Here is a 23,481-nt window from a genome sequence, read left to right as displayed (position 1 = left end):
CTTTAATTGTTTTTCAGTATATTAATATAAACAATAAAGTTAAACGCAGATCAGGCTGAACCTGAACAATTTTTATATCATTTGGTTTCTGAGTGTTTCATGATGTTCAATATCATGTCCCCTTCAGCTCACAGGAGACACAAGGTTAGGGCTTTATGTGAGCATGTGCAAATTACTGGCCATCTTTCATCTACAGGTTCTACCAGCTGTGTTCTAGGCCAAAAACATGATCCACAGGGTGGGCTTGCCTGTGGCTTGGCGCAGCCTCAGGCTTTTTTGTTGTTTGTTTTGTTTTGTGAGACAGGGTCTCTCTACATGGTGAGTTCCAGGACAGCCATGGCTATGTACACAAGGCCAACATTGAACTCACAGAGTTCAATGCCTCTGCCTCCCAAGTGCCGGGATTAAAGGAATGCACCACCACACCTGGATTGGGCTCAACTCTAAATTCTTTGGCCAGGGGGTGGCAGCGGCAGTAGTGGCTGCGGTAGCCGCTCATGCCTTTAATCCCAGCACTCAGGAGGCAGAGGCAGGCGGATCTCTGTGAGTTCAAGGTCAGCCTGGTCTACAGAGTGAGTTCCAGGACAGCCAGGGATACACAGAGAAATTCTGTCTTGAAAAAAAAATTTGTTTTTTTTTTTACATTATTGTGTGTGTGTTGTGCACTTGTGAGCATGTATGTACACTTGCCATAGCCCACATGCGGAAGACAAGGTAATTTTCAAGACTAGGTTCTCTCCTTCCACCATGTGGGTTCTGGGGATCAAACTACAAATGACAGCAACAGTGCCTCTATATCTGAGATAACATCTCTTAAAAAAAAAAAGAGCCTGGTGGCTCATCTTATCACTTGAGCAGACCAGCGGATCTGCGATTCGAGCAGCTGGCTACATGATCCAGAAATGAAAGCTACACAAACTGTTCAAAAAAAAAAAAAAATAAAATAAATAAAAATAAAAAAGAGATAAATAAAAATAAGAGTTTTTAATGTTTGATCTGACTGAGCTGAGAAGTCTCCCCTCACTCAATTTCCAGAGATGGTTCATTTCTTCTCTTAGCTCTTCCCATGTTTTCTCTGTCTCTGGGGACATGGTGAAGAACACTGTAGCGCTTCCCTGGCGAATCGTGTCACCATGGTTTTATTGGAAGCACCTTTGCCCCATTCCTTCCCCTGCGTGCTGCATTTCCCCACCCCACACCCCAGACAGGGTTTTCTGTGTAGCTTTGGTGCCTTTCCTGGAACTCACTCTGAACACCAGGCTGGCTTCGAACTCACAGAGATCCGCCTGCCTCTGCCTCCTGAGAGCTGTGATTAAAGGCATGCGCCACCACCGCCCGGCATGTGCTGCTTCTTAATAAGCGCTCTAAGTTTTCTGCAGGCACGCTTGCCTCTTGCCTAAGATCACTCACTATCTCCACTCTCCTCTAAATAACCTCAAAGCCTGTACAGCAATGGCTGAGGGGCTTCATGTCCCTAGAGTGGCCCTGGTCCTAAATGTTGCCTCCACAGCCAGGGGCTGCAGACTCCTCAATAGGACCTTTATTCATAGACTTCCCACTCCTGGCCTCTGTATCTAGCGCTTTTTCTTCCTTAGGTGCTGGCTACAGCCTGGGGACCTGTCAGCAACATCTGTCCACTCTCCTTCCATTCTCCCTCTGAACACACCTTTATCTTAACCCTCCTGGGTTACAATTTGCTGACTTAACTGTTGAGTCTGATCATGTCTTGGCCTCTTGGCTGAGTCAAGAGCAGAAGTCAGGGCTGGAGTTCGTGCCAGTGTCTGAACCAAGAGGCCTCCACGGCCAACCCAGTTCACACTCCCAGGAGTCTGACGTACTTCATTTTCCTTGGCTTTCCACAGCCTCCTAAACCCGGCTAAGCCCATCATTCTCAGGATGCTGTCATGGAGTAAGGGTGGGAAGCTTTTCTTATTAAATGGCTGAACTTTTGCAGCTAATTGTAGAGGAGGAAGAGGAGGAAGATGGTGGTGGTGGTGGTGGTGTGGTGGTGGTGGTGGTGGTGGTGGTGCTGTCTGGACTGGCAGTTCCTTCCTTACCAATCCACACAGCTGCCCAGATGCCCCATACCCATGAGAACACAGTGAGAATCTCTTTGAACCCACTCTACATTCTCAGCAGGAGCTTAGGGTTTTTCCTCCTGGCAGGGCTGACAGTTTGCGGCTTCACCAGGATGTATGTGGTGGATTTATTTAAATTGTCCAGCCGGTGACTGGTTTATTTTCCATGCCCCATCTTGCAGTCATTCCAGGTCTTTGGGGGTCTCCTCTCCACGGCCCTTACTCTCCTGCACACACTTGCTTTCCTCTGCCTTGCTGTACAGTGGCCCAGGCTATTTCTCAAGAACATTTTCCAGGTACCACATCTTCTCTTTAGCAGTGTCTGAGTCCCTGTGTGGTCCACCCATTGAGTCTTTAATTTTAATGGCAATATATTTCAACTTTGGAAGTTTGTATATATTTTCCTTTTCCCTTTTTGTTTTTTTAAGTGTTGAGACAAGGTCTCCCTGTAGCCTGGACTGGCCTCAAATTTTCAACCCACCTGCCACCACATCAGGGCTCTTATATTTTTTCTAACCTATGCTTGCTCCTTCACAATATAATCTCCTCGTGATTGTTATCCCTTTAATTTTTCTAAGTATTTCAGAACAGTTGACTATCTCTCAAAGCATCCATCATCCTGTCCTGTGGGTGTGTCCCTCAGCCACACCCATCAGTTCTCAGCAATGGCTTGTTCCTCACTCACTACATGTTTCGTCACTGGACAATGGAATTCTTAAGCATTTTTTGTTAAAGACAGGATCCTCAGATCTGTAATCCTCCAGCCTCAGCCTCCTAAATATTGGGATTACAGATTCCTGCCACCACACCCAGCTGGTTTCTGGAATCCTTAAACACCCTCCAGATCACTCTCGTGAATGAATGAGTGTGTGAGGAGAGGAATTTTGAGTTGCTCTGTGTTCTGGGCCTTCAGGTATCACCGAGTCTCAGGTGTCACCTCCTAGCAGGTGGATTAGAGCTGGGGACACGGACCAGCCTGACACAAAAGTGAGCCATGACTCCTGGGGCTGGGGAACAATCCAGTGTCTAGGTACAAATGAGCATCAGCTGCCCCTGGCTGTGAGAAGCAAGTGTCCAGAGCAAGAGCCAAGAGCAGGAGGAGCTACACACGTGCACCTCTCCTTGTCCCCAGGGGGAGCAGGTCACATGACTGCAGGGGCAGTCTACTCCTTGCTCGGAGCCCAGGTCCTCTCTGGTTCGGAGTCAGTGGTCTGACTTACAAGAGGCAAGCAGCCCAGCGTGAGAGGCTACACAGCCTCCACTCCCGATCCAATCCAATGGCGAGATGTGCAAAGCCAGCACTGATTCCACCTTTACAGAATAGTCATTCAAAGCTCTTTCCTGGTGTCCTGGGAGGAGGGAACACGGTTCTTTAATTATGAGATCACTGGGGGGTGGCGCCATTGCCAGAGGGTGGGCGTGAGACTGTTGACACAAGGGGCTGACTCAGTTGGGAAGCAGGCAAGGATGACTCAGGAGCTGAAGTGTGGTTTGAATCAGTTTCCTACACACCTCCTCAAGCTGCACTCCTGAGAAAAATTATGGCAGAAACTCTAGGATAAATATGTCATTCACTGTCATGCTGGGACTACAGGTGGTGGTGAGGACTGGGGCTGAAGGCTACACTGGGCCACTAAGATCTAACCAAATATTTCCAGCCAGAACTGGCACCGAGGGTGCCAGGCGACCCAAGATTTCAAGAGAAGCATCAATATGTAGGTTCCTATCCTGGTATAGTTTGTAAGAGATGGTTAACAGACGACTGTGGAAGTCTGTGTGCCAGACTGGGTTTGGCTGGACTCTGGGAGGCTGTGTGTGCCTATACAGAGGGACTTTGTGGGTGTGATTGAGTCCAGCAGGTTGAGACGAGAAATCTGTTTCACTGGGAAGTGGGATGGGTGCTGAATACAGCCACAGGTAGCGTGAAATCTGACACAGTGAAGAGAACGTGTGAGAACCAGGAGGTCCCTGCGGTAACACAATCACGAGGCGAGGATGCTGGGATGGCAGTGGGTTCTTCAAGGCTGCAAGGGACAGGGAGAGACCAGCCTCAGAGTCTCTGCAGGAGGCCCAGCTTGTTCCGTGAAAACCACTTCATTTGTGGTCATTTATTTCCACAAGCCCCAGAACAGCAGGGTCAAGCAAATGCCCACTCAGCATCATAAGTGTTCAGGCCCCATATGCTGAGGGTTGCGGTCCCTCCCATGGGACTCCCAGACCTTAAGACACCTGCAAACAGCTGCATCGTGATTGGTGTGTATGGGAGTGGAGCACTTCCTCTAGGCCTGGCCAGCAGAGAGAGTGGCTGCGGGCCGCATGGCGGCCAACACTACCACCTGTTGCCTCTGCTCCCGTGGGTCTGTGCACTTTGATGTGGGGCTAAGAGAACCCTCAGAGCAATGACTTCAGCAATGGCTTACGAAGAAAGAGCTGTGTGACGGAGTAGCAGTCGACGCTGGAAGGAGCTGTGAGGATGGAAAACAGTGTTTCAGGCCTATCCCCCAGGTGTTGGTGCGTGTTGACTGCAAAAGCTACTTAGAAATCTGGCTTCTGCCACATCGAAGGCCTGTACGTTCTCAGTTTAAGTATGGACATCAGCCTCTCTAAGGGGACACAGTAATGTGGTGGCATGGGTCTGCTTGCGGCAAGGCAGTGATGGGATGATAGGAGGGCTGCCTAAGCCCACAGTAAGCAGCTCCCAGCAGCTGCTTGAGGGCCCAAGTTGTATCTTAGACTGTGGAGGTAACCCTCAAAGACCACAAATGTGGCCTTGTCTGCAAAGAGGGTTGTTGCTGATATCATTAAGTGGGAGTGTGAAGATGAGAACGTTCTGGATTAAGAAGCCCTAAATCCAGTAGCCAGTGTCCTCGTGGCAGGCACAGCCAGTAGGCAGAGAAGTAACGTGATAGCAAGCCTAGGATCCCTGGATGTCTAGGACCATCAAGAGAGAGGTCAGGGGAGGAAAAGCTACCCGTGCCTCCATCTCGGTGGCCTGCAGACTTGTCATTTGTCACATCAGCCCCAGGAAATAAGAAATTAAAGAAAGGGAGGAAGTTGCAGGTGAAGAGGCGGGCCAGTGGGGATGTCCGGCAGCCTCTGCTCCTCCTTGCACTTAGACGGCAGACCCACGGTCTGCTTCATGCAGAATGGTCTGAACGGCTCTAGTGGGCCACTCACTTCCACGAAGGCCTTGCAGCCAGGACTAAGTCTGACCATGGGCCGTCATTGGCATTTACATGGGACCTGCTGAATGCCAGTCTGGGAGACATCTCTAAAGAGTATGTCCATCACTGTAACATGTGAGCTCTGCTTTTTATCCACAATCCTGTGCCCCCTTTCCTGCTTGGAACGAGGACTCAATGCTTGTGGCTGGAGCAGCCATGAAGCGAGCATTAAGCCAATGCCTGACAGGGATTCAGATGGGCTTAGCCCTGGAAAACATCCACCTCCCTCTGGAGCCCATGTGCCACAGAAAGACCACAACACAGGGATGCTCTTCAGCTGTGGTTCTGAAGCGTACAGAGACAAAGAGCTCAAGTCACATAGTCTCTGATTATCAGAGATTGAATTCTTTCCCATAGAAAGGCAAAGAAAGACAAGATCTCAGCACAGGAAAACTCAGGCTGCCAACTTATCCATGGCCCTGCCAAGAAGAACTCGGCTAGTGTCTCCTGGCCAGGCAAGAGCCCCCGCAGGAACAGAAATGCTGCCAGCTCCCGCCAAACCCCAGCAAACTTCCCTGCCCCCAGCAAAGTCAGTTCACACTTAGCCAGCCCACCTCTTCCGCACAGAGTACCTGGGCTCGTGGGTGGCTGTGATTTTCAACTTGGAAGGCTGTGTGGCTCTGGAGCTCCCTGCTTCTCTTTGAGTCACTGGTTTCCATCTGTCACCGAAGCATCAGCCAATGTTCTGAGAGAGGAAACAGCCTTGAGTACACAGGCTGCCAGCCACAAGTCCATCCCAGAGGAAGAAGCAGAGGAAAAGGCCTCTGGGGAAAAGAGTGGTTGACCTTGAAAGTGAAGGTGTCGGATATGACAACCAGGTCCAAGGGACAGCTTCCGCTAGTTGCAGTCTAAGACCACCGAGATGCAGCTGACATCTCCCACGACACCCAGGGCCATCATCAGCCCAGAGAAAGGATTCATTGTTAGCTAGGATCTGATAGTGGCAGTAGGTCAGGACTACATGTGCTCACTGAAGACAACTAAGAACGTATAGAACCAACTTCTAAAATGCAATCAACAGGGCTGGAGAGGTGGCTCAGTGGGTAAGAGCACTGACTACTCTCCCAAAGGACCCAGGTTTGATTCCCAGAACCCTCATAGCAGCTCACAACCACCTCTAACTCCAGTTCTAGAGGAAATGACACCACCTTCTGGACTCTGTGGGCCCAGGCACACACTGTAATACACAGACTGACATGTGCATCAAACACCTATAAATACATTAAGAAAACTTAAAGTAATAAAACATCTGATGAAGTATGTCACCCAGAGAGAAGGCAGCAAGAGTGTGGGACAGGAGAGCTGGGTAGTACTTGCACTTTGTCGTGACGGGGGCTCTGAATGCTATGAATCTGACATTTCAAGTGGAGGAATCAGCAGGGTCATTTTATCTCTCCAAAGCCAGGTGAGAGTGAAACCTCCGTGTCCAGCCACATTTGGAAACGGTTTTGGACTTAATGACCTAGAGGGTGGACTACAGGACCAACCAGGCAAGTCCTCGGGAGCCCAGAGGAACAACCTTGGTCCCCTCCAAGGGAATCCTCTCCATCCTCAGCCTCTGCAAAACAAGCCTACAATCAGATTTCATGACAATGGCCACAGCCCGTATAACAAGGCATATAAACAGACAAGACACTGTGAATGAGTTCTGCAAGAGCATTGGAGGCTGACTTCAGACAGCGGTCCTCATTTTACCCCGGTGTCCCAAAAGTACCAGTGGCCTCCATCTTTGTCCAGCTAGCAGGACCTCACTGTCTACAGTGGGGAAATGGCCACTATTACCTTCCAGGATCTATACAAAGCTTCCCTCATGGTTCTGAGACCTTGGCTGCCAATCTTGTAGAGTGTGTGGGTGGATCAAAAAGGCTGGGGACAAACAGGACATCCCTCCAGCACCCCTTGCTCCTCTCTCTCATGCCCCCTAGAAGTACAGACTTATTTAATGTACCTGGCTATTCATTTGGATGATCACAAAGGACAGATAATAATGACAGCCCTAGTTTGCCTCTGTGGATAATGTCTCTCTCATACTGCTTCAATTTTATTCACTCTCTCCAAATACAACAGCTCATTTCATTATAGTTAGGTCTTTTAAGATTCCCCGGGGACCCGAACTAATAATAGGTTGCCAATAGCATAGACCAATATTCTTAAATGATGAGGTCACTAACATTTTGCAGGGCATGGCAGTCACTGGGAAATGTCCTCAGAGACTGTATCTGACAAATCCTTCCATAGAGCTTCTGAACTCAACTGAGAAAGCAGGGGAGAGGGGGAGACTTGAAGTCCCTGGAACACAGGATTTCATAGCTCTTCCCTATATTGTAAGCCCACAAATGCCACACAGCTTCATCGTATAGCAACCAGTGCCCACCACCCCAGGTTGGGTCTAATGATTATTAGCAGCAAGGACAGGGTGGTCTAGGGTAACCTCAACAGTGACTCGAGTGAAGTAGTGGTGGACATGATAGTACAGATATCCACCCATCTGTCCATGCATCCATCTATTCATCTATCCATCCACCCATACATCTATTCATCTATCCACCACTTAGCCATCCATCCATCCCACCAGGCAATATTTATCTACTGCATGCCTGGCATTATCCTACCCATTTATCCACATCCTCCCTCATTTCAACTGTTTTTTTTTTTCTAAACATTCATTATCATTTCTGATGATCAACTTGGTTTCACCAAGCCCTCTACAGGCCTCATATTTAATCTCATTGATCCCATCACAGGGAATGATAACTCACATTTCACAGACGTGAAAACCAAGGCTCAACGAGAGACCATAACTTCCCCCAAGATCATCCAGTTGGAATCTGGGCCCAGATCACTCCAACACCAAATAGCTCGAATGCCTCCCCTTCCATGAAGCCATCTGACTTGTCATCGAAACATCCCTCCCTCGTGCTCTTGTGGGTTTTCACACCTCTGACAGCACACCACCCTCAGAGAACAGTGACACTGGCTACGGCTTCTCATACTTGACTGGAGGATCTCAGAGAAAGGCCAGTTTGCAGAGCTCAGCATTGCCCTTGGGCTCAGGGCACACACAGGGCTGACATCCACCACCTCCTCCCCAGCTCCTGTGGAAGCCTGAAACTCATGACTTTTGGTTACATGGAAGCATCAGAGAAGAACATCATCAGGCTGGATGAGATGTGGCTCAGGGGTTAGAGCACTGGTTGCTCTTGCAGAGGACCTAGGTTTGGTTTCCAGCACCCATAGGACAGCTCACAATAGTCTGTAACTCTGATTCCAGGGAATCCAACACCCTCTTCTGGCCTCTGTGGGCACTGAATTTGGTGTACATATTCTTAAGATAAATAAATCTTTTTAAAAATTATTTTTAAAGAACAATGCCGTTGACCCTGTGGAGCTGGGTGGGAAGGTCAAGTGGTCAGTCACTGGCAGAAATGACAGCGTTGAGGAAATGGTAGCCAGAACCCATGAGAGTCAGATCTTTCCTGACAAGACACCTCATGCCAGGCACTTCTCCCAAAGTCCATGCATTCTTCCAGAGGTGAGCACCTACCGTCCCACTTACAGAGGAAGACATTGAGGAACAAAGACATCACACATGTAACTGAGGCTGTGCAAGCACAGGGGTGAGGCCAGCCCAACTATTCAACCTGTGGAATCACGCACTCCACTCCGGCCAATCAAGATCATCTTTATGTTCCCAGCACAGTCAGTGCTGAGCGCTGGAGTACTAGCAGGTATTTCCCACAGCCTTCTCGGAATGTGTGGTAATTCCTCCTTGCATAGCCCAAACGCTGCCTATAATCTTCCTACTTGAAAGTAAAATCAAGAATTGCTTGGGTTTAAATTGAGACGTGCATAGAGTGACTGGCTGATTGTATACTGAAATAAAAACAGTTCCAAGCTGGGCCAGATAGCTTAGTGGGTAAAGGCATTTGCTGCTAAGCCTGACCTGAGTTTGATCCCCAGAACCCAGATGGCAAAAGGAGAGAACTACTCCCTCAAGTTGTCTTCTGACCTCCATGTGTGCACATTAGGGACCACATGCATGTGCATGTACACATATATTACACAATAAATAAATGTAATTTTTCAAATAATAAAAATTAAAAAAAATCCTTCTTACTGTAATAAGTAGGAGATATAATACCCAGCTCTGACCCAACTAGGCCATGCCTCCTTGGCCAGGCTCAGTGAGGTATGGAGGTCACACCTGGGTTCAAATCCCACCTCTGCCATCACTGATCTGTGAGGTCTTTCGGTTCCTGGTCTCCTCTTGAGCAACACAAGTTAAGGACCAGTGCTATCACAGGTGTCTGTGAGGGCCAAGAGTGCACGCACGCAAGCACGCACACCCACACCCACATCTCTGTGTTTACAGTAGTTTGATTTTGTTTGTGTGTTTGTTTGTGCCATCTACTATTAACCTTAACCTTAGGCCTCACTCAGAACTGAGAGCAGGTAGGAGACACGGAACATGGGAAGTAGGGCTGGTTTGACCCTAAGACTTTCTCCAAAGGGACCAGCACTCACTCATCAGTGAGGATGCTGGGAACGGTGTCACCGAGAGTCCAGGCAGCCACCTACCCCAGCTATCCTTACCATTGAGGTCTGTTGAGTCCTTGGTTCCATCTCTCTCCATCTCAGAAAAGGCCTGGTAGTGGCAGAGCCCAGCACTCTGGGGCATGAAAAACACTTCAGGATTGCAGTTAGTCTGGTGTGCTCAGCAGCCCTGGGATTCTGGCCTTAAAGAGATAGTGCTTAAAAGCACTTACCATGGGGTTGGAGAAATGGATCAGTGGTTAAGAACACTAACTGCTCTTCCAGTAGACCAAGAGACTCTGGTTCAGTTCCCAACACCCACATGGCAGCTCACAACCATCTATAACTCTAGTTTCAGGGAAGCCTCTTCTGGCATCCACAGGCACCAGGCAAGTAAATAATATATGGACATATATTCAGTTTAAAAAGCACCCATACACATAAAACAAAAATTAAAGACCATACTTCCCCACCTTATAGACTGGTAGTCTCAGTCCAATAAAATCCAATGTTCCCACCTGAGCATATGGCACATTCTGTAACATCCCTACCTGAAAGGAAACATACATTCAAACACATGCTTTAAAAAACTGTCTAGCCGGGCGGTGGTGGCGCACGCCTTTAATCCAGCACTCGGAGCAGAGCAGCGGATCTCTGTGAGTTCAAGGCAGCCTGGGCTACCAAGTGAGCTCCAGGAAAGGCGCAAAGCTACACAGAGAAACCCTGTCTCGGGAGCTGGAAATATGGCTCCATGTTTTAGAGCACTGGCTGCTCTTCCAGAGGACCCAGGTTCAATTCCCAGCATCCATATGGCAGCTCACAACTGTCTATAACTCCAGTTCCAGGGGATCCAACACTCTCACACAGACATACAAGCAAGTAAAACACCAATAAAGTAAATAAAGCTGGGTGTGGCAGTGCATGCCCTTAATCCGAGCACTCAGGAGGCAGAGGCAGGCAGATCTCTGAGTTCGAAGCCAACCTAGTCTACAAAGCAAGTTCCAGGACAGCCAGAACTGTTAAACAGAGAAACCATGTCTCGAAAACAAAACAAAACTGTTTAGTCAGACATGATGGTGAATGCTTTTAATCCTAGCACTCGGGAGGCAGAGGCAGGCAGATTTCTGAGTTGAAGGCTACACAAAAACAATCAAAAATTTAAAAAAAATTACAAAAAAATTTAAAACAAACAAACTGTCTAGTGCCATAGATGTGCCTCTAAAGGGAGAGTGAGCGAAGAAGAGGAAGGTGATTTACAGTTCCCAGCCCATGTTATCAGTGCCCTGCTCCACAACCTTCCAGCAGGGAGCTGTCCAAGGTGTTAGTGAGCCCTGCCTTCTCCTTGCCTGTGTCCCGTGACCCAATCAAGGACAGAGGTCATCAATCCTGGGCCCTCTTGTCTTATCAAATGTCCAGCAGTCCTAGCCAATATCCAATGATACTGCCTCTTTCCATCATAAAGGCATACGTCCTTTAGCCACTGAGTACTTGGTCAGGGAGATCATCTGAGTTTGCACAACCGAGAGATGAGATGAATCAGTATCTACAGAGTAAGGGACCAGTGGGATCCGGTCCCTAGTGCATGAGCCGGCTTTTTGGAGCCTAGTGCCTATGATGAGACACTCTGCACAGCCGTGGTGCAGGGAGGAGGGGTCTGGACCTGCCTCAACTGAATGTACCAGGCTCTGCTGACTCCCCATGGGAGACCTTGCCTTGGAGGAGGTGGGAATAAGGGGTGGGTTGCGGGGGAAGGCTGGGGGACGGGAGGAGGGAGGACAGGGGAATCTGTGGTTGGTATGTAAAATGAATAGAAAATCTCTTAATAAAAAAAGAGGGGGAAAAAAAGACAGCAGGGACACCCAGCAGGAAGGAGCTGTCATGTCCATGGCTAGGGAGCAAGGTCCCTGGAGTGGTATCTGGGAGGTCCTGAGACAGGGCCTCATTAGTTTCCTGACACAACACCAAGGCCTGGAACAGCATTGTGAAGAACATTTGTACTTGGCATATGTATTTTAAAACACACTACCAGCAGCTGAGGCATCCAAAGGGGTCTTGTGGGCTGGATCGAGGGCTATGGCCTGATTTAGTCGGTCAGCGCCTCCAGGATCCATGCTGTAGGCTCTGGGTGGCCCTGACCCAGAAAGAGATGCTGTGGGACCTGACAGTTGCTGTACATTCCTTTTATGGTCTGTGACAAAAGTTGAGAGCCACCAAATCCCTCCTGGGCCCAAGGGTCCAGCCCCTAACACCGGGCACTCATACCAACAGGGTTGGCAATATAATACCCAATCAGCCTAGGGCCGTACACAGAGTACTCACACTGCACATAAGTATGTGGGCCACGGAGACTCTGCCCACCAGCCAGCAGGGAGGGTGACCAACCATCCTCCCTACACCAACACTGTTAAACCATGATAAGGCGACACCCTGACCTGTGCCTCCTCCCTCACCAAGCATCCAAACACCCAGACTGTCTTCTTTGTTTGTTCGTTTATTTTCATCAGACTGAGAGTCACAGGGTGCTCTGGCCAGGAGCCAGACCCAGAGCTGGATGTCTCTTTCTGTCAACTCTGTCACACTGATGGCCTCAGGGAGGACTGTCAGGCTGGAGCCCCGAAGAGCACCATACCTCACCTTCCTCCCTACAGTCTTTGCAAACTGGTCAAGTTTACATTATTCAGCAGATTCCCTGAGACTGACTCATCTTTTGAATTAACTAAATTTGTCTTCCTTTTTAAAAGTCAAGAGTATAGCCAGATGTTTAAAACCATTCTTATGAAATACTTTTAAAAAAAAAAAAATGACCAACTTCTTTGCAAATCACACATACCTCAAACATGATGACCTAATTTTTGGTGAATAATGTGTATGATTAAGCAAAAACAGGCAAGCTCACACTGGAAGATTAACTATCAACTACATATTAACTACATCAGGATACAATTCAAGAATAGAGATGTGTGAGGAGATTTCTCAGTGCTTGTGAAAAAAAAAATCCAAGAAACCAAGAGTCTTGTAACCTCAGTTTCTTCAAAAACACAAAGTTGTTCTTGGATTATGCTTTTGTGCCCCTCCCAAGTGGATTGGATAGGTGTTAGCTCACTTCAGATTATTCATTACAACTGGCTATTATTTGTATGCCTCTATGGAAAATCATGTCTTAGCCAAGTACGGCTTACCCTGAGATTGTACACTTTACTCATGTGACTCCTCTAAACCCTCAGAGTATAAATTGTCTGAGCCTCTGAATAAAGTTGGCTATTGCATGAGACTTTAGTCCACCTTATTCATCATCTCCATTCTCCCAGGTCCCACCCTCTTCTGGAGCAGTCAACAATCAAATTCTCAGTCAAACTCCATTTATGGTCTCCACTTCTCGATCAATGTCTCTTAGGTAAGTAATGCATTGCTACCAATGAAAGACAGCCTGCTCCAGGTGGTGGTGGTGCATACCTTTAATCCCAGCACCCGGGAGGTAGAGGCAGGTGGATCTCTATAAGTTCAAGGCCAGCCTGGACTACAGAGTGAGTTCCGGGACAGCCAGGCTACACAGAGAAACCCTGTCTTGGAAACAACAACAAAAAGATAATCTACATCATGTATTGTTTGTCAAAAAATACCAGTAAATAGAAAATTTAAAAGTAAAGCAATGACAGCCACACACACACAACACACACACACACACACACACACACACACACACACACACACACGGGGATGGCCTCTTGGAGGTCACTAAGGAGCCCGGCTTGGAAACTGCCACGGGCTATATATACAGTGTTGTTGTTGACTCTGACCGGAAAGTTGGAGGTCCATGCTGTGACTCAGACTCACTTGCCTGTTTACAGATGAGGGGTGCATATGTCACAGAATCCCTTCCCTATAAAACATGTAGTAAGGCTCCTGCCTACAATAACTCCTCCAGTCCCTACAAGACTCATATCTACTTCACAAGTGAAGAAACTGAGGCTCAGAGAGGCAGACGATGCCCACAGGGGACGGTAGAACTGGGGAGGAACCCAGCTGGTCAATGGCTACACTCTTAATGAAAATAGGGGCGCTCAGCCAGGCAGGGCTTCCCTGGGGACATGGCTTGAGCTGCAGCTGTGAAGGGCTTGCCTCTGGCAGATGGTGAGATCAGGGACAGTATTCAACATCTCACAATCCATAAATCAATACACTGGACACACAGGACACCTGAGACAAAGTCGCAGGGCTCTGTGGCTGGAGCACTGAATTTAGAAGCCCTGACTGGGGCTTGGTCAGGTCACAGGCTGTGTGAACCAGGGTAACACCCTCCAGCATGGATGGAGGGACAGTTCAGCTCTTGGGTTGCCTGGGAACCCGGCTCTTTCCCCTCTGCTAATCAACAAAAGCATCACTGGTTAGGTCAAGCTTGTCTGGTCCAAAATATCCAAGAGAAGTCATGGATGCTTTTTAAAACCAGAAGCATCATCCTAGCTAAAAGTCCAGGTTTCTGGCATGAAGAAGTGGCTCGATGGTTAGGAGCACTTCCTGCTCTTTCAGAGAACCCAAGTTCAGTTCCTAGCATCCATATTGGGCTGCTCACAACCATCTGTAACTCCAGCTCCAGGAAATCCAAAGCCCTCTTTGGCCTCTGCAGGTATGGCGCACGCACGCACGCACGCATGCATGCATGCATGCACGCATACACACAATCTTAAAAAAAAAAAAAATCGGCATCCCTTAGAGCATTTCTATTGTCTCCCTTCCTGGAATCTCCCAGAACCTCCCAGGAGCCAAGGAGCACAGCTGATACCTACACCCTGACAAGCCACTGAGGAGACCAAGATGGGCCTGCCTGCCTCCCCAAAGACATCTTATGCAATACTGCTCCCCTCCCTCGCGACTCACTAGGACCCTCACACCACTATAGGTCCTTTGCATCTGCTGACATCCACTCTATCTGCTTCCCAGGATGCTCCGAGGTCACACTTCCCCTTCATTTACATCTCAGTTCAAACGTTTGCTGGAGAGAGTCCCTGGCTGTCCCTTTGTGTGCAGGTCCTCAGCTACACAGCACAGCGCCTTACCTGGGGGCCTGACATGGATTTCTCTCCATGTTGAAGTGCAGAAGTGTGAGATTCAGGCTTAATGAACAGAGTCCTGTCCCTGTGGAAGTTCTAAGGAAGGCACCTTGTCTTTCTCAGCTCCTGGCAGATCCCAGAATCCCTTGGCTCAAGGCCACTCTGCTCTGTCTCTGCCTCTAACCTTATAAGCCACTTCCTGTGTCTTCTCTCTCATTTCGTGCCCACAGGTGCCCACAGAGGCCTGATGAAGGAATCAGATCCCATGGAGCTGGAATTACAACTGGGAGCCACCTGATGTAGGCACTGGGAACCAAACCCCAGTCCCCTGGAAGAGCAGCAAGTGTTCTTACCTGCTGAGCCATCTCTCCAACCCCCCTTTCCTCCTCTCATAGAGACAGATGTCATTAGATTTAGCTCACCCCAGATGGCATAACCTCGTCTTCAATATCTGCAAAGACCCTCTCTCCACATAAGGCCACATTCTAAGGTTTGGGGGATGAGAATTTTGGAGGACACAGTTCAACCCATATGACATCCCAAGTCCCTCACCCACCTACTTGCTCTGTCACTCACTCCCTTTGCAGATCATCTCTGCTGAAAGAGCTTTGCCTGGGCTCTGTACCCACCCTGTCCTTATGGGAGGTCACTGCTCAACCAAAGAGGTGCATGAGAAGACCACTCCCTTCCGCAGGTGGGGCCTGCTGTATTTTCAAAGTATGGAGATTTTCAGCACAGTTTTAGGTATCACCAGTCCCCTGCCAGCACGGGGTGAGTTCACAGGGCCCCTAACTTGGAGGGATCCCACGATAAGCACTCACGTACTCCCCTCACACATCTCCACAGGGTGCCCCGCCCTTCACCGGGGTGCACATCCCATGGAACAAAGAAAAAATCTGTTTGCTTGATCGGCAAGGGCTGCGGAACAAGAGCCACTGAGCAATCCTGAGATGCTCCATAGAGAAGGGGGCAGCAGAGAGAGCTTGGGAATGGTGCTGTGCCATGTGTTAGATACAATGCCGTCTTCCTCCAAAAAAAACCTTTGAAATGACGTGCAAAGTGAGTCTCTCCTTCTTCTGAAAAAGTTTTAAAGGAACTGTCCCACTCATCTTTACAGAGTTCAAGGACCCTGCTGAGCAAGTGGGAGAATGCTGACTCTGCCTCCCTCAGTGGTCCTTACCTCTTCCTGCTGGAGGCTACACCTGTTCTTCCCTCTCAGGGCATCTTTTCTGAGACAGAATGAGGCTGATGAGCTGGTCTCGAGACCCAGAGTTCACTTGCATTTCTTTGACTTTTTTTATTTTATTTTAACGTGTATGAGTGTTTTAGCTGCGTGCATGTCTGTGCACCACATGCGTACAGTGCTTATGGATGCCTTGTAACTGGAGTTACAGATGGTTGTGAATCGCCATATGGGTGCTGAAAATTAAACCCTGATCCTTTGGAAGAGCAGTCGGTCCTCTTAACCACCTCAGCCCTCACCTGCCTGTCTGTGGAGGCAGATACGGTAAAGGAATTCGCAGAGGCTTCCTCTATCCAGTCTCCAATGAATGAATGATAAATCATCTTTCACAGTTCTGTAGTGTATCTGTAACAGACTGAAATATGCTGATTGCAGGCCAGATTGTAAACATAATCATTCCACCCCAGTGTATCCTGAGGCCGGGGCCACCACCTGTGAGTGCTTTCCTACAAGTTGGCCCTCCTCCCCACCCCACGTCTGTGTAGATTGCAGCCCCAGACTCAGCCAGACTAGGTCCACTGCTCACAGGGAAATGGCATGGCAGAGTGCTTCAGCTCCACGTCACATGCTTGTCATATGGAGGCTCAGGGGTCCCCATACAACTGCGGTCAGGTGCGGTCAGTATCTCTGATGAAGATGGGTATCCAGAAGACTGTGCAGCCATTCTGGGAGGAGCAAGGTAGAACCAAATTGCTTCCAACTGAAGAAACTATAACCAAAACCACAACCAAAGCTGCTCTAAGAGTTTTGCAGAACATGGACAGAATGGCAGCCGTCACACACCCTGACCTGCCCAGCTGCGGGACCAGGACCATACTCCAGTGGGACAATCACTGTTGCACTTTCTGTAGTGATTTGTCAGAAGTAGGCAGAAAGAGGGGAGGGTGGGCGGAGTCCAGCCAATCCAACCAATGGCAGCTGTTTCCTCAGCTGCCATCACTCTTGCCTCTTGGGGAGGGGGAAAGGTAGGACCATATACTCTGAGAAGGGTAAAAACCAATGGGCTGGAGCTGAGAAGGCCGCCTGGGACCAGCAGCGAGCCATTTTGAGAAGTAAAACTTGCAGGGGAACAAGAACCCTTCTGCCAGCAATCATGTTCCCTGCAAATGGGGCAAGTCCTTCATGTTTCTCCAGTGTGCAAAGTTCCAAAGGGGCCCCTTTCCAGAAGCTAAGACTCCTGCATACCCAGAGGCTCAAGAGGGATGTATGCTGGACCTGCCAAGGGAGCCTGAAGCCAATCCCCAGGTCCAGCCCCACACCCTCTTCCAACTGCGTCATCTTCTTTCTCCTCTGCCTGTTGCCACCTGTCTTTGGTCCCCTGCATCACAGAAATGGGCCACCCCTTGTAAGGATATCCAAGAGATAAGCTCACTGTACTCGGCTAGTGTTCTAGGAATACAGCTACATTCTGAGCATATGGTAGAACAGAGATCGGCAGCATGTCCTTTCACCCCTGACACAGCAGGTGTGGATGGGGAGCTGCCACGTGCCCCAGCCAGAGCATCAAGCCATCCCGAACTCCTACACCTCGCCTCAGGCTCAGTCCTCACTACCCTGAAGCCAAAGGAAAAGTCATGCATTGCTCGACACTCCTCCCAGCCTCCCTTCCTTCCCTCCGGCCTCTGCTCCAGCTCCCAAAGGCCTTTATAGATGGCAACTCATTGTGCCCAACACGAGATGGCTGGGAGGATTGGTGCTGACCAGAAGTCCCAGCCTTGCTGCCATGAAGGCAACTCAGAACTTCGACAATTGCCACAATTTCCACACCTGGCCTCCAGCCCCTCTACCTTAACCCTACATGAAACCTACTTCTAAAGCTGTGCACACTGGGATTGGGCTGCAGGGCACACTTCCTGGTAGGAAACAGACAAGAGCTGAGTAACCCAGGATTATAGCATGAGAACAATCATGCTCCTGCGGCGTGGCTCACTCCACATTCCCTGTATCCCCTCCACTCAAGCTGCTTCCTTTGAATCTCGACAGCTGTGCAACAGTATGTGACCTTCCACAACACTTTCCATTCAGCACTCTGCCAACAAGCATGGCAGTGGAATACAATGGCCTAAAATAATTTTATTCTCAGCCAAATGTGGTGGCACATGCCTCTGATCCCAGTACTCAGGAGGCAGAGACAAGGGGGTCTCTGTGACTTTGAGGTCAGCCTGGTCTACATAGAGTTCCAAGGAGGCCAGGGCTATCTATAGAGAGAGACCCTGTCTCAAAAAAAAAAAAAAAAAAAAAAATCAAACCTTCTATTGAAAGCAATGTGTAACTTAGAGAAATGTCAATTTACTGAAATATCCATGGGTGTGCCACCCTGCCTGGGTGTCAGGACCTAGAGATGGAACCACAGACAAAACTATTCACTTAAAGGGGACCAAAGGAGCCAGGCATGGTGGCTCACTCCTTTAATCCCAGCACTCAGGAGGCAGAGGGCAGGTGGATCTCTGAGAGTTCAAGGCTAGCCTGGTCTACACAACAGAGAAACAAGCCAGCTGGGGCTATACAGAAGAGAGACCTTGTCTCTAACACACCACAAAAGGAGGAGGGGACCAAATACAGCGGTCTGCACAGGTGTCGCGGTCAGTGGAAGTGGCACACGGGCACTTGGTCAGGAGAACTAGACCAGCATCCCAGAAGAGGGCAAGCATTTACGAAGGAGACAGACACCGTCTCTGCCAGGACGTCTATGGCTGGCACCTGGGGCCCACATTAAGATCTTCTGGTTTGCTTTTAACTTGAATTTGTGATGATGTCAGAAATGCGGGTCCTGCTCTTTCTCCAAGCGGCTGCCACCACCAACTTCCTATACAACCCTGCAAGTCACTCTACTTCCTGGCTCCTGGTTTTCCTGTCCCAACCATAAGGCCAACCACAGCTTTGAGTGGTGCCGACTGTAAGGCGTGGTGAACACACGTGGGCTGGGGCAGCACAAATTGGAGGGAATCAACAAGCACATGTCCTCTGGTTTTAGAGATGACCCCTCAAGAGCAACCGTCCCCCCAGGGCACCTTCCATGCCTCTTCCCTCCTCTGGTCACCAGGCACGTAGGCAGAGAGGGGGCCACTTCTGAATTCAGGGCAGAGCCCAGCCCCCCAGGGTGTGAGATCCCGGGCCAAATGGTTTCCTCCACCATATGAAGCTTTCAGTAGCTGAGTCCGGGGCTGGGCTTCACAGACTCACAGAGGGGCAAACCCAGTTCCTACAAAAGCCTGGATTCCTACCTCCCAATCACTAGGGAAAGGGGGTTGAATTCCTGGCATCAGATTGGAAGCAGCACCAAGCCTGGAGGATTTAAATTTTACTGCTCCTGAGAGCCTGGGCCAGCTGCTCACACAGCCATGGGCACTGGGCTTTATGTGCAATTTAAGATATTCAGAGGATGAGTTTTTCCCATAAACATTTTTTTCTTGCCTTGAGCGCTGGATTTAGAAGCAATTCTCAAGCACACATGAAAGGGACCGTACACCCTTTCCCACAAAACGCTTCTTTCCAGTCCTGTGAGCCTGAGTCTGCACCACACAGGGGTGCTCCGCCAGGGTCAATAAGACATGTCATGAGGTCATGGAGCCAAAGAGAAGGAGGAGAATAGCATCCTCTCCACACTGAAACACCCTCCCATGCCTCCTGGCTCAAAGGAAGACACCCCTCGCTCCCCAGGACTTCCTCTTTCTTGTTCATCTCCCCAGCCAGGAGGGAGTTCAAAGGGAGAGTCCAGGCAGACATAAGCAATCGCTCCCTCCTAGTGTTTCAATGCAGGTGAGATAAGTTCCAGGTAGAAATCCTTGGGGATCAAGCCCACATATCTAGGATCTAAAATAGAACAGGCTGTGACAGGGAGAGCACCTGGCCTCCTCCAGGAAGCTCTCCTGGCTCCCCTCCATGCCCTCCATCAGAAGCGTTGAGCCAAGCCTGGAGTGGGATAAGGATGCCTAAACTAAATGACTTCACTTACACTGACAGCCCCTGAAAACTCTGTGCTCTCCCCCACACCCAAGGAACCCACCAGAGACCAATGCTAGACCTGGGCTTTGCTTATTTCCTAGGACAAATATTGAGTTGAGACTCTGCTAAGCATATGAATCAGAGAGGAAGGCAAGGCTGTCTCAGCACAGAGAAAGAGGAGAAAGGGGAACTGGGGGAGGCGAGGAGAAAAGGGAAGGGATTTGCTGAGTGGGGGTGGGGAGGAAAGGCATAAAGGACAGGTGAAGAAGAGAGTGGACTAGGAAAGGAAGAGAGGCAGGAAGAAACTGTCAGGGGCAGAGGAGCAGAGAGGCCAAAGGGAGGAACTTCATTCTGTCCATGTCAGCAAAGTTGAACGAGGGTCCCAGCTTTTCCTTCCACCAAATATCGGCCCCCTCTTGTCCTTGGGGAACTAGAGAAGGAAACAGCTCATGAGGCCGGCTCGCCAGCATGATGTTATACAAGCTCAAATGGTGCCAATGTTTTTATATAATCCTCTGGTTCACCCCATAAAACAGACCATAACACCCTGGCAAATACACTTCAATAAAGCTCCGTGCTATTACGGGGCCCAGCGTCTTCCAGAAGATGAATCACACTGGTGGCGTAGCCAAGCCACTGCTCCAACTCAACTTTCTTCTTCTGTGCCTTCAGCTGAATGGCTGACTGAGAAGCCACGGAGCTGGTCAGGACTGCCGTGGGTTCCAGGAGCTCCGTGGGTGGTGAGAAAGCCCTCAGGAAGTTAGGGTTTTGTTATCAGGAGGACACGTGAGCTGCCTGTGTCCCCAGATGGCACCTGGTCCCTCGAGGATGTGCTCAGAGGTTTGCCTGGAACCCAGTTCTCTCAGGAGTCCCCAGGTGACACCTTTTGAAGCAAGCAGGCAATGCAGGACCCGAGCCCTGCTGAAGACGCCCAGTAGGCTGTAGTCTCACTGCCTGCTTAAGACAGTTCCCAGCACTTGCAGAAAGAGGTTTGCTGGGGCTGCCTCTGCCAAAAGCCACAAAGAACTGGAGAAGCCTGCTGGTGCGGTAGGCTCGCACCAACTGTCTCCTTCCTGAAACCTAACGGAGCTGCCCTTGGGGACAGAGATGGTGCATTCATCTTGTACCCAGCATATAATTATTTTATTCCCAACAGCTACCCCCATTCTACTGTGACCTGCTGTGACCCAGCTGAGCACCACCACCACCCTTTCCTCATGAAAAAGCAAAGAGGCCACCAGAAGCAGACACTTTCATGCCTCGGGGGTTCCCAGGCATTGTGACCTCAGTCCATGTGAGCACTTGGCTCCTACACATTCCTGTCAGACACTTGAATCCATCTGTCAACACAGCACCAATGGTCTCTCACACTTCTACAACAAAACTTTCTGCGGGAGCCCTGAGCATCCTTGAAAAGGGGCTATCCAGGCCAGAGGGCACAACTTCAATGGAAAGGAATCCTCTGCGCCCTGCAGTGAGGAGGATGGGATCAGCCACTTTAGAGGGGCAGCAGTCACGCCCTCCTCCCGTTTCTCCAGGGAGAGAGGAGTGAGTCCAATCTAAACCCACGGCTTGGAAAGATTCCCTGGGTCCTTGCTGTGGACCTAGGTGTCACCCCCACCCTCACAGCTCTGTAAGGTACCCCTGGTTCCTGGCTGTGAACCTAGGCACTGCTGGGACCTGTCACGGTGGATCTGGGCATTGCCTGAGCCCCTCACTGCCCTCCTGGCGCGCCTTAGAGGCTCTTCCTTGAGAAGTTCGACTTCTCTTGGGTAGTAAGTTTGGAGTCATTGTAGGGGAGGCAGGGGACTGTTCCCAAGTGTTCACAGGAGGAGTGGATGGCACTGTCACCCTATTACTGCCCTCTGCCAATGAAGGCCTCCCAGACTTCCTGCTACCTCCTGTATTCCCTCTGCAGGACCCAGAGTAGCTTCTACTCTGGACCCTGGAAGATATCGTGGGGTGGGTGTGAGCAGCCACTCCTGGACACAGTAATGTCCTGACACAGGACCCTTCTTCCCGTCCATCCCGGGGCATCTGCGGCTCACCATTCAGCTGGTTGTAGACTACCTCCTCCAGATGGTCCAAGCGCTGCAGGATGGCCTCGCGGTCGGCCAGAGCACTCGCCTTGGAGAGCCGATTGCGCATCCGGCGGTCGGCTCCTCGCACAACCTGCACCAGCGCCTCAGAACGGTCCTGCAGGCGGCAGTACACCGAGAAGAGGATGATGCCCACGAACACCAGGATGTTGACCGTCAGCAAAGTTTTGATCTTCCTGGCCACCGCCATGAGCGCGGCTCGGACCGGGCCGCCTCACCCTCCGGGCATCCCCGGGGCCCCGGGGCCGCAGGAGCCTGAGCGCGACCGGCCCCGATGGGGACCATGGGCCGGGCAAGGGCGGGCGCTGTTCTTTCAGCACCGACACGCGGGCTCCACGCTCCAGGCCGCCGCGACCCGCCCTTCCTCTCCAGCGCGCAGAAACCGCCCGGGGCTGCGGGCACAGGGCACCGCCCGCATAGTCAGCAGGGCCCGCCCGCCGGGAGCTTCCTGGGCCAGGAGGCGGCGCGAGGCCTTGGATGCTGCGTCCCTCTCCTGCGCGCCCCGCTCGCTCCTGCGCGCCCGGCTCCTGCGCGCCCCGCTCCTGCGCGCCCGGCTCCTGCGCGCCCCGAAACCACGGCGCCGGTGCGCAGTGACGCGGCCTGAGCTCATCAGCATGCACGCGGCGCCCGCTGCCCCGCCCGCCGCCCCAAACCGATCCCGCGCGCCACCCCTGGCCAGGATAGGCCCGCCAGGAGCGAGGCCCAGAGAGCGGTACCACGCAGAGCCTCGGACCTCCCTCCACACCCCGGGCTTATCTAGGGCGATAAAACACACACTTGATCCCTATAGACACGAAGCCTTAGGGAAAGCCGGTCAGGACTGTGATGTGGGCGCACACCGGGGTGTGTGAGGTGCCTTTGTGCGCGAAGGAGTGAGTCAGAGCCACCTTGATTTGCCTGTGGCCAAACCTAATCTGATTGGCCGCCCTCGTCTGGGACGGAGGGATTAGAAAGAGTAGAGGAGGCTGGAGACTTGAGCAATCCTACTGTAGCATCAGGACCAAACAAATAAAAGAAAAGCAAATCTTAACCAGGCTCCTCAAGCCCTCAGAGCTCGGGTGCACGCTCGGCCGGAAGAAAAACAGCAACAAACGCCGGTCTCCCCAGCTCTAATTTAGCCCCACACAGGCAGTTGTGGATAAGACCGCTGGAATCAGGAGAGATGACGGAAGTCACACAGCATGGGTTGTTAGCCGGGATCGCAGGATGGGAGCTCCTGTCTGCCTGGTTACCAGTGTATCCACAGTGCCTGGAACGATTCCTGACACGTAGCTGGTGCTTAGCAAATATTTACTGAATGAATAAATGATG

General features: G+C 50.6%; 1 protein-coding gene across 3 annotated transcripts in view; it reads right to left on the bottom strand.

The window, feature by feature from the left end:
* Nucleotides 1-22,705, bottom strand: part of Galnt9 (polypeptide N-acetylgalactosaminyltransferase 9) — a 72,433-nt gene extending 49,728 nt beyond the window's left edge. Inside the window, exons 1-2 of one of the 3 annotated variants that reach the window (XM_028856982.2) lie at nucleotides 22,120-22,187; nucleotides 5,875-5,987 (exon numbers count right to left, since the gene is read on the bottom strand). Coding sequence is in view for 2 of the 3 variants with exons in the window: in XM_028856979.2 (XP_028712812.1) it covers nucleotides 22,120-22,360 (241 nt within the window). In the remaining variant the exon portion in view is untranslated. Of the gene's footprint in view, nucleotides 1-5,874; nucleotides 5,988-22,119 lie in introns of all 3 variants that reach the window. The other 2 variants (XM_028856979.2, XM_028856978.2) reach the window with 2 other exon arrangements.
* Nucleotides 22,706-23,481: the final 776 nt, after the last annotated feature.

The sequence above is a fragment of the Peromyscus leucopus genome, chromosome 23 (assembly GCF_004664715.2).
Source record: "Peromyscus leucopus breed LL Stock chromosome 23, UCI_PerLeu_2.1, whole genome shotgun sequence".
In the NCBI taxonomy this organism is placed as follows: Eukaryota; Metazoa; Chordata; class Mammalia; order Rodentia; family Cricetidae; genus Peromyscus; species Peromyscus leucopus.
The sequence above is the reverse complement of the archived record's forward strand: the minus strand, read 5'-3'. Positions and strand labels throughout refer to the sequence as shown.